The 11700-nt window shown below is 44.6% G+C and overlaps 1 protein-coding gene across 1 annotated transcript in view; it reads left to right on the top strand.

Moving 5' to 3' along the window:
• The first annotated feature begins 4436 nt into the window (after nucleotides 1-4436).
• The window catches only part of LOC129156791 (zinc finger protein 271-like), a 41787-nt gene continuing 34523 nt past the window's right edge, over nucleotides 4437-11700 (top strand). The window contains exons 1-2 of the mRNA XM_070548194.1: nucleotides 4437-4992; nucleotides 5136-5248. Of these exons, the coding sequence (XP_070404295.1) occupies nucleotides 5239-5248 (10 nt within the window). The 5' untranslated portion in view covers nucleotides 4437-4992; nucleotides 5136-5238. The remainder of the gene's footprint in view (nucleotides 4993-5135; nucleotides 5249-11700) is intronic.

Genomic DNA, 11700 nt, shown 5'->3' with positions numbered 1-11700 from the left:
TGATGGTAAGGGAGCTCCCGGCAGGAGGTCTATTGCGCAGTCAAACGGCCTGTGGGGAGGTAGAGAGGAAGCACGGTCTTTACTGAATACCTAATTCAGGTCATGGTAAACCGGTGGAACAGTGGACAGGTCTATATTTTCCAATGGAGGAGTAGGATGGTCACGAGTGGCAGGTGAGGCTGAGTGCAAGCAGAGTAGAGAACAATCTGAGCTCCAACCAAGAATCTTGTTCTCCTTCCAGTCCATTGTGGGGTTATGACTAACCAACCAGTAATGTCCCAACATTAGGGGGGACTGAGGAGAGGGAAACGCATAAAAAGTTATTGTCTCAGTGTGGTTACCTGAAACCAACAGGCGCAGCGGAACAGTCTGGTGGGTGATTGTGGACAGGTTGCGTTTATCGAGCGAGGACACTGAGAGAGGGGTAGACAACTTGGTAGTGGGTATTTTCCATTTTTCCACGAGATGGGGGTCCAGAAGAGATTGTTCGCATCCAGAATCCAACAGGGCCTCAACGGTAATCTGTCTGGAAGGAACAGATAGAACACAGGGAAAGAAACACCGGGAACTCACAGAAGAACAAGTACCACCCACCAATAGTCGTAGCTTTATTGGTGGGCTCTGCCTTTTAGCAGTGCAGGGTAACTATTAACAAAATGTCCAGCGGTTCCACAATACATGCACAAACCAGACCTCTGACGGTGCTGCTTCTCCTCTGGGGTGAGCTTTGTCCTACCCATCTGCATGGGTTCCTCAGAGAAGGAGGGTTCAGAAACAGGGCGTCCAGGAGGTCTAGGAGAACGTTCCTGAGCAGAACAGGCTAGGGGTTCGTGTTCATGTCTCCTTAGCTCCCGCTGGCGTTTGTCAATCGATATGGCCAGCCTGATGAGTTCATCCAAAGAGCTAGGTTCAGTACATAAGGCCAACTGGTCCCTCACTTTGTTGTTAAGTGCCTCGGTGAAGGCTCCAATGAGGGCGTCCTCATTCCAGGTGGTCCAGGCTGCCAAAATGCGGAAGTCCACCGCCAAGTCCGCCACTGTTTTCCTTCCCTGAGAAAGCTTTAGAAGTCTTTTTCTAATGTCCGAGGAGGACTCATAACAACCAAAAGTGAGTTTAAAGTCCGTTAGAAAGTCATTAAATGATCCGTTTAAAAATGAGTCATTATGGCTCTTTGCTTCAGCCCACCTTAGAGCCCTTCCTCGCAGAAGACCCACCACATACGAAATTTTTGCTGAATCCGTAGAGAAAGCTGTAGGGCAACGTTCGAAGGCCAATTTACATTGCAATATGAAACTGTGACATTCATCGAACTCACCCCCGAAGGTCACAGATGGTGGTGAAGGGGCGACGTGTAAATGGGTACTCTCCATGGGGGAAGCTCCCTCCGACCGCGGAGGTCCTGTGGCTTCAGAGGCGGCAGAGGGGGGTTCTACTGGTGGAGGTGGTTGATGAGGCTGGGACAGAGATTCATGTGTCTGGCGGACCAGGGCTTCCAACTGGGTATAGCGTTGATTAGCTGCTGAGAGTTGTTCCATTAATAACGGAAGGGTCTGTTCCTGTTGGGTCAATCTGTGTGAAATGTTAATGAGTGCTGACTCTGTAGGGTTAGAGTTTTGGCCGGATGATTCTGTCATGTTTTGAGGTAGGTGTCTAACCCAAGACATACAGAATCAAGCACAGAGACGAGGTAAAAGAAGAACAATAATTTTATTTAAATGTGGAGGTGAACTGAAGGCGTACTGGAGATCCAGCGGGAGGACGAATCCGGAAGCGGTAACTAGGAGGAGACCAGTGGTGAGTAATGGGAGTTGTAGTTCAGGAGGAATGTTTGAAGGCGGAACTTACGGTGAGGAAGTTCGGGATGAATGTGGAGGGGAGATGAGCCGGGGTGATATCCAGAAGAGACTTGTGATAATCGGAGTGGGTGAGTGGAACGGACGAGGTGGATGAGGACGAGGCAGTGGAGAGAGAGCGTGATCGGTGGAGAGCGGGGCGGCTGGATGGAGTAGGAATCCAGGCAACGAACCTGTGAATAATCCTTTGACTCGAAGACGGAAGAGGATCCAACGATAAGGTAAGTCTGTGAGTGAGTAACCAAACAGAAAAACGAGCTCAGGGTAAACGAGTTTCAAAGTTTCAATAACGAGACGAGATTCAAAATCACTGTGAGGCTAGAATCTACCAGGCAGTAGATAATCATCCGGCATCGAATGAGGATAACCGTCCTCCTTTTAAAGCCGCCCCACTGATCAGTCTGAAGAGGATCAGCTGTGCTCCCTCTCCTGCAGGTAAAAACTCAGAGATGATTAGATGATGTGCCGAGTACTCACCCCGGCTCATGACACATTCAAGCTGGGAAAATTCCGTTGTTACTAACCAAGCAACGGTTCCATTCAGAATAAAAGCTGAACTCGCTGACCCAAGGAGGGTCCCCTTTTTGACGCTGTGAAACACCTGTCGCTTTTACCTGGAGACTATCCAAAGACTGATTTGTCGTAATGTCGACGCTGCTTCATCCGCTCCAGTACCAGCGGAGGGTCCGTGGACCTGGCATCCGGATCTGTACGGAGGTCTCACTGAGGGTATGTGGATGCGACACAAGTGGCGTTTCATGTGTTTATGACTACGAGTCTCAAACTCTGATCAGTTAGGAGCAAAACATCATCTCCCACTCAGACTTTGTTTCTCCGGATGCGAGGGTTTTGAATTTGACATCATTCACCACACACCATTCACCTCATACTTCATTCAAACAGAACATCCATCATTAGAGAGTTAGTCTTGTTAAATGGTTTTAAATTATTTAGTAATAAATTTCCTTAAACGTTTGAAAGTCTCGCTCTCTTCTCTTGTCTCTCAGTTAATATAAAGTGTTATTTTAAAATCCCTACAATAAAAAGATCCAATCTTCTGATTTAAATAACCCAGTGTCCATAAGATGAATTTCATACTCGATATGAAATTTAATGTCTTATGGTCCTTAATTAAATGTAATTAACATCCTTCATTACAGCAACTTCTGCCCCCGAGATTGGACAGTCCATCCCCAGGTCTCCCGGCTCTGGTTCCTCCTCGGAATGCGCATAGGTGGGATTGAGGAGCTCCTCAAAGTATTCCTTCCACCGTCCGACTATAGCCCCAGTTGACGTAAGTAGCTCCACATCCCCACTGTAAACAGTGTGAGCGAGTTGCTGCCTTCCTCTCCTGAGGTGCCGGATAGTTTGCCAGAACCTCTTTGGAGCCGATCGATAGTCTTTCTCCATGATAGTCTTTCTCCATGGCCTCACCAAACTCCTCCCACGCCCGAGATTTTGCCTCGGCAACTGCCAATGCTGCACCCCGCTTGGCTATCCGGTACCTGTCTGCTGCCTCCAGAGACCCACAGACCAGTCACGCCCTGTAGGCCTCCTTCTTTAGCCTGACGGCTCCCCGAACCTCTGGTGTCCACCAGCGGGTACGGGGTTTGCCACCACGACTGGCACTGGCCACCTTATGACCACAGCTAGCAACAGCCGCCTCAACAATCGCAGAGTGGAACAAGGCTCATTCTGAGTCAATGTCCCCCACTGCTCTCGGGACGCAGTCAAAGCTCTGCTGGAGGTGGGAGTTGAAAACCGTCTTGACAGGTTCTTTTGCCAGGCGTTCCCAGCAGATCCTCACTATGTGTTTAGGTCTGCCAGGTCTACGAGGCATCTTCCCCTGCCTTCTGATCCAACTCACCACCAGGTGGTGATCAGTTGACAGCTCTGCTCCTCTCTTCACTCGGGTGTCCAAAATATACAGCCGCAGGTTAGATGATACGATTACAAAGTCTATCATCGACCTGCGACCTAGGCTGCCCTGGTACCAAGTGTACCGGTGGGCATCCTTATGTTCGAACATGGTGATCGTTATGGCCAAACTGCGGCTTGCACAGAAGTCCAATAATGAAACACCACTCGAGTTCAGATCAGGTGGGCCGTTCCTCCCAATCACACCCCTCCAGGTCATGCTGTCATTGCCCACGTGAGCATTGAACTCCCCCAGCAGGACAATGGAGTCCCCTGATGGAACCCTATCTAGCACTCGTCCCAGGGACTCCAAAAAGGGTGGGTACTCTGAACTGATATTTGGCCCATAAGCACAAACAACAGTCAGGACCGGTTCCCCGACCCGAAGGCGCAGGGAAGCTACCCTCTTGTCCCCCGGGGTAAACCCCAACACACAGGCAGAGAGTCTTGGGCTAACAAAAAGCCAACCCCAGCCCTCCGCCTCTTACCCGGAGCAAAAATGCGTTTGTGAGGAGAGCGATTCAACCGAAACAGCATGCAGGATTTTATTTATAAATATGACGACCGGAAGTATGTTAGCGTTTTATGTTGAAAGCTATCCCGGCCATTCGTTAATTCATTTAGAAAAATTACAACCGTAAGCATGTTAAATGACAACTACATATGAACTATAGAGAAACATTTCATAGATTTTAAGTAATATTTGATATTGAAACCTATCAATTACAAACGTAAGTATGTTTGCCGTTTTATTTTGTAATGTATCCCGTGCATTTCCCGTCCTGACAGTGGAGGTCTGCAGCCAGGTGCTTTTGGAGAGAGGAACAAAAAACATTACGACAAATATTTTGTCTACAAAACCACCAGCGGAAGTTATGTATGAGAGCCAAGTGTGTTTTATTCTGCTCCAGCAGGTGGAGCTAGTGAACCTTTACGCTGATCACCGACCACCGGAAGAAGCAGAAACCGGAAGCTGCTAGCAGAGCTAGCTTGTTCTGGTGTGTGAGGAGAATATTTGAGGCTCTGCAGTAAAAATGTCTTCACTTCAGTCTCTGGGAGAGTTGATCAGCTAAAGCGACTAACTGCTGCTGCTGCAGAAATCTTCTCACCAGGCTGTGGAAACTTTCTTCTCCTCCTCAACAACTTGGTGGAGTTCTTTCCAGAACCAGAGAAGATATTCTGCGGTCTTCGTGACAATCGGAGCTCCAGAATCAGGTTGTGGGTGAGAAAAGCTTTTCTCTAGACTTCCTGCCCTCTGGATCTGCTGCTGTTCCTTTGGCCAGAACCAAAGCGTTGGATCTTTAATCTCCTGCGTTGTTCTGAAGCAGCATCTTAATCAGCTCTCCTGCTTTGTTTCTATTGCAGCTGTTAGCTAAACACGGCTAAAGAAAACCTGCTACCACTTCAGGATCATCCATCAGCTGGGACTGATTCATCGTGTGTTCTTCACCACCTGGACCTGGACAGCATGGACACAGGTACTGGTGGATGAATGAATATATTGTCAGTCTATTGTAACCCTGGCGTCAGATTAAGTTACCACTTATTCAAAAAAAATAAATAAATAGGCCAGACTCTAGGTCCAACAGGATTACCTTACAAATTGCCAGTGAGTGGGAAATGGAATAGCTGGATCCAAAGAATGAGCAAAAAAACACAGTTGCACCAGATTTGGAATTTTATATAGATATATGAAAATAGAACAGAAAATACAGCAGCTGCAATAGACATATAATTAAACAATTAGGCCTTTCCCCCTATATCAGTAAACCTAGTCAGGTTGAGCTCAAAGTCAGTCTTCTATTTGGTCGTAGTCTAGTCAAAAAGAAAGTCTCCTCGGTCTTGTAAAACTCAGGTTCAGTGGTCTGAGTGGTTACCACTGGAATGTTGGCTCAGTATAGAAGAATGATGTTCTCCTGATCGGGATTCAGTTCAGTTCGGGCACAGGCTCGCCATCTCCATCCGGAGAGAATCCAGGACTCCAATCCACTTCAGTCCCGTACCGAGCATAAAAACCTAGCCTGCACAACAATAATGCAATTATTGTTTACAGCTAAATAAAATTCTCATCTCTTATTCTCACAGCTATAGCTTTTACAATCTTTTCTTTCTTCGTCCTTCACATTACCATAGTAACAATTTACATGCATGTACATTTGTTTTCTCAAAATACATTTTGGCAATACATGAAACATGTTTTTAACTCACGTAACTAATACTTTGAATCTTTTTTTTTCCAGTTTTTAACCAGTTTTTTTAACAAGGATTATGATTAGCATGTAACCATAGAGTAATACAAAAATTACACAATAACAATATGATAATCAACAAAACTGACGTTTAAGATCCACAATATTCACATTCATTTGGAAAAATTAAACAAAAATAATTATTTGTTCCCTTCTGTTAGCAGAATTACCATTAACATCCATTAAAATGAACTCATGTGGCTGGCCAAAGTCAGTTAGCTTTAGTTAGCAGGTTGCTAGCAGAGCTTAGCAAGCACATGGCGTTAACTCACCAAGATGAGGTGTTAGCGTGCTTGAAGCGCCATCACAGTCACCTGGTCTCTCTAGCGTGGGCTCCACACAACCCACTATAACACATAACCTAAATTAGCCGTCTAGAAAACTCAAATACTCTTAAACTTCTGTTCTGTATAGCGACTCACCCAATAAAAGGTATATACGGCTCGACTCAATCCCCTGAAATATGGTTCGGTGCGGCTCCTCTGCAATCTTCCTCCAGCTCTCCAAAGAGCAAAAAACGGCGCCTGAGTCACTCACCTTGTAGGAAGGCGGGACTAACGCCACTCTCAACAAATGAGAGGGCAAGTTTAACTCGACGGGAGCGCCAACCGGAATCAGGAACAAACTAAGGAATGACACTTCCGTCTTTTCAAACTAAAAGTATTTTCCTAAATTAAAGCATGGAAGTAAGCTGATACAAAAAATAAAATAAAATTAAGGTGTTTTATCTACTGGGTTACATTATGGTGGGACATTACAGTGAAATTATGAGACTGAGGTTCAATCTTTAAAATAGTGATCTGTATATGTTTAGCACTACTTGTAGCGAACCCAGCCAGACAATGGTGAAGCGTACTGATGTTTCTCAAGGAATTTTTATTCATGTTCAGCTGGCATCCTTATTTTGAACATAAATCCACCTTTTCTTTCTTGAAACACCATAAGAGCTAAACAAAACAGATAAATGAAATTATAATGAGCTCTTACAAAGATGACCTTTATGCCATATAACCATTCACAATATTATTGAATCTACATTAATAGTAGGCTGAGTGAGATCAAAAATGTGTATAAACATGTTGAAAGCTAAAACCAATATTAAACACCAAGCATTTGAACCACACAAAGGCTAATATTAGCATGGGCATTCACCTGGCTCTATGGTTGAGATGGCTGTTACCATTGTTCTGCATTTAACCACTTTAAACACAACAACATACATAGAAAATCACATCAAACCACATAAAACACATGCATCAAACAATACCTTGTTCCCAATTCCAGCTAGGCGCTTAATTGTCAAAAGGTAGGGTATAGAGGCCCAGTCCTGTCTGTTTGGTCTTACAGCATGCTGTCAGTTTCCAAGCAAAAGTCCATTGACCTTCTCTGCTCTCCCTTATTTCCTCTGCTGGTCCGCCAAAATAAAAGCATGCAGTATAAAACTATAAAATCAAATTTAAACCATGCACGGACAATCACTTATTTACAGAGCCTTTCCACAGTTACTTACACTACTGGGGTTCTAAAACCCCCCAAAGCGTTTTACATCACAGTCATTCACTCGTTCACAGACTGTTGTAGAACATTGAAGTTTTAGAGTGAATAGATATCTCCAATGAATGATTTTTGAAGCCAAGTTTAGTGGTCATGTGACTCATTTTGATCCAAAGAATTTTTGTTTTGAGGGGAGTTAAAGTCCCAAAGTCATCGTCACACACTGTTGAAGTTACGTCCTGCATTTGACACATCCCCATGGGGAGCTGTGGGAACTATTTGGTCTTCTGTCGGGTTTCAGTCACTACGAGAATCAGTCAGAGACAGGAGAGGTTTTCATCTTGTTCACAACCTACCTTTGTTGTAGCATCAGTCACGCATCATCATTTGACCAATCACAGTTGGGGAGACGGTAGCGCTGAAACAACTAATCGATTTAATCGATTATAATCGATTATTAAAATAGTTAACAACTTTTTTAGTCATCGATTAGTTGTTTAATAATCACATTTTACCGCATAAAGTCTATTTTTACCACAATGAGCCACTGATCTACCAGTGGAGCCGTAGAAGAAGAAACGAGCCAATAAGTGCCCTCCGTTTTCATGATGTAACACGTTACTGACGCGCATCTTGCTGTGAGAAATGGTGGAACAAGAAGAAATACGGAAGAAAAATAGAAGCGACAAAACTGCAGAGAAACCCCGGACAACAACCTCACGAGTATGGGAGCACTTCACTCTAGATGCCATGTTAAGACGGGTGACCTGCAAAATATGCAAAAACCATCTAGCATGGCATGGAAGCACGACGTCCCTAAGTGAACATTTGAGACGAAAACTTGTGGGGGCTGACGCAGCAGGGGAGGAGCCAGCCCGGTAAGTAACAGAAAATAAACAATCTAAATATACTACACGCAGATAGTATATTTAGTGCCGGAGCCCTACGCAAGGACGGATAATAGCGTTGCGTGTCTCCGCACTGACGCAGACGGAGAAGCATAAATCAGGCTTTAGCTCCACGCAGTTCAGAGTAAGTATTGCAGCTCTGGTAGCCCACACTAGGGTTGGGCTGTTTTTCCATTCGCCCATCATTAGTCCAATAAATGACGATGGGCCGTGGTTTGTGCATGTGACTGATTAAGGTATGATTCAATGACAGATTTGCGAACACAGAAGAAGTCTAAAAATTTATTTTTTTATGGATACACAGCACAAATTAGAATTTTCTTTTTGTTTAATTCATTCACTGCCATCCATTTCCTGATCAGAAAAGCTCTTCGCTGCCAGTGTTTTTCAGAGTTTTTACAGTTTTTTAAGAGTCACAGAATGTTGCTCTATGATGATGTCAACGCCAAAACTACCAAACCATAGCGGAGACTCACCTCTTACATCTGGAAGAATCCGCGCGCGCATTTTGTCGAATTGTGATCTGCAAAGCTTTTCCGTTTCTCGCCTCACTTTTTTTACAGCAGCGTCCCCAAACAATCTGCTAACACATGGATTTTCTGCTTCCTGATCATGTGACATGCGACGTATGCGGATGAAGATCGGTTTTAGAGCTGGGATGTTAGTTCTCAAGGTGCGGGGGCTCGTTCTGACGCCCATACAGTAAAAAAATTGACAGAGTTGTTAAAGTGCTGAAAGGAAGTAGGGCTGATACGAATCATCATATGGTTCAATTCATTAAGTTCCTCGATTCATTTTTTTACTGATTCGAAGCTTCGTTAAACGTGCGCTCCACAGTCTGAACACATTTTACTGGAGCTCTACGTGGTGATCTCGGTGCTGTGGCAGAAAAAAGAGAAACCAGCAACGACAGAAACCATTGCAAGAGGCAAAAAAGGTCCAACGTTTGGATCAAGAGCAGGGATTAAAGTTCTCTGTCGCGGCGACGGAAATCCGTCAGTTGGAATGATCAGAAAAAAGTTCAGTCAAAATCTCTCTCTTTCGCTCACTCTCTCCTGTTGCTAATTGAAATGCGCTTCGGTGTTGAAACCATCAACATAAATATATGGACAATGGGTTTCCATAGACTCCGATAACAAGTTTTTCTGCTAAAATGGGAGGTGGCCACAACCGCCATTTTGACCGTGTCACAGGTTCCGTCAAGCCCAGACAATTCCATAAAAGGGAAGAGAGGTGGAGCTGAGGGTGGGGCTGTAAGGCTGGGATCGACTGACGACACCCGGTCGAAGTAGCTACAAGCTAACCTGAAGCTAACCCAAAGCTAATGTGGAGGTAGGAGCTAAGCTAACAGAGGTAGCAACCTAGCTACAACCGGAGTTAACTGTGCACAACACCAGAGCTTCTGAGTCAGAGATACGCCGGGCTGACCGCTGGGTAAAACTGGGTGGAACACAGAGGTCTCCGAGACCTCCACAAGCCGGCAGCCGCACAGCAGACAAGCGCCGCTGCGATCTGAGATGTGCAGAGCTGCCGCTGGGGAGAACCGGGTGGAAAGGTTTCCATCCCTGAGCTCCACAAGCCGGCAGCCCGCGCAGCACACAGAAGCCGCGATCAGACAGAGATGCGCCGAGCTGCGGGGACAAGTGGCGTATTTTGGCGGTTCTGGCTTGCCATAAGAACCAGCCGTCAGCCCGCGCAGCTAACAGAAGCCGCGATCAGACAGATGCGCCGAGCTGCTGGGAGAACCAGCCGTCAGCCCGCTCGCAACAAACAGAAGCCGCGATCAGACAGAGATGGACCGCGCTGCGGGGAGGGGAGAAACAGGTGGAAAACATCGGTCTCCCGAGAGCTCCACAAGCCGATAGTCGGAACCCAGCTCCACCAACATGTTATATTTCAACCCATTTTCTAAAGTGCAGCATTATGTTAAATGCACTGGGTTTTACCCTATTACATTTAAATTTCATGGTTAAACAGTACATGTTAAAATCTAAGCTCAGCTCGGCAGTGACCTAAAATACATAAATATAATATTACTTACCGAAAAAAATGAAGTGAAGACTCCTTGGACGCTCTATTAGTGCAATTAATGCCACAGCAAGTCATTTTGTCCAACGATTGCACAAAAAATATCCAAACAAGAATACACAAACCAAGCCAGACCAAGGCTCTACTGAGGCCTTTCCACGGAGCTAGCTAAATATTGTGTGTGTGTGTGAGTGGGGGGGGGGGGGGGGTGACACGTCTCACCTTTATGTTAATATTGTTTTATTTGATGCACTCCACTCTGAACTGCACTAATCCAGCAACTGCTGCATTTTAATAACTAGTATTAAAGGTGAATACACCAATATTTGCACAAGAATAATTTTTGTTTTAAACTCTCAGTGACACACTTTATATGGGGGATTTGGCATTTAATTTTTCTTGGCGTCTGGAAAAACATCTCCTTCTGCCCCCCTTTATTTGACTTTCTGCCCCAAGATCATTACTGGGCTGGCCCTATTAAACACGTTCTACACCCCTGCTTAGTAGACTTAATGAAGTATTTTTAAGCCAGTATAAAAATGACTGAAACACAAATTTACATATTTGGCATTACTGACCAATACCTTTGATTTAATTTGTTTGTTAAGAACATCAAGATGCATTACAGCCGTTTTCAGCTCTGTCTTGTCAAATGCACCACGTACGTTATGAAAAAAGTAACTTTAAATATTAAACTGAAAAAGATGCGAGCTGAAGAAAACCTAGTGTATAAAAGGTTCCGAATTTCATATATTACCTTTGTTAAAATTTGTTGGTTTTATTTTGGTGGGAATTCAGGAAGTGACATGCCTTTATTTTGAAGCGCCTTTCACAGTGAGCTCACTTCCAGCGCTAGAACTTTCCCTTTTCTTTCCTTGACAAGCGTTCATTCTCCTGCAAGTCATGTTGATGTTGACAGCATTATGTTAATGCAAGAAAGTGAGTCACTTTACTTCATGTTTAAGACTGCATTATTAAGTTCCTCCGTTTAATTATGGAATATTAGTTGAGTATTGAATTACTGAAGTGTTTATGTCCAACACGTTTCTTTCCTTTTATAAAAAATATTTAAAGTTGGTTAGCCTTGATGTTAATGACATGAGGAGTTTTGTTATATTTCATTTCTGGTTCCACCTTATAATTGCTCTAGTGAGTAAAGGCTGACAGTGTCACATGAGTGAGTTATGGAGATCGTAGTTAGCCACAAGAGGGCGCTATTGTTTGAACTTCTCTGTTAGATTGTAAGTTGGT

Source organism: Nothobranchius furzeri, chromosome 2 (genome assembly GCF_043380555.1).
Source record: "Nothobranchius furzeri strain GRZ-AD chromosome 2, NfurGRZ-RIMD1, whole genome shotgun sequence".
Classification (NCBI taxonomy): domain Eukaryota; kingdom Metazoa; phylum Chordata; class Actinopteri; order Cyprinodontiformes; family Nothobranchiidae; genus Nothobranchius; species Nothobranchius furzeri.
This window is presented reverse-complemented; position numbering and strand designations above follow the sequence as displayed.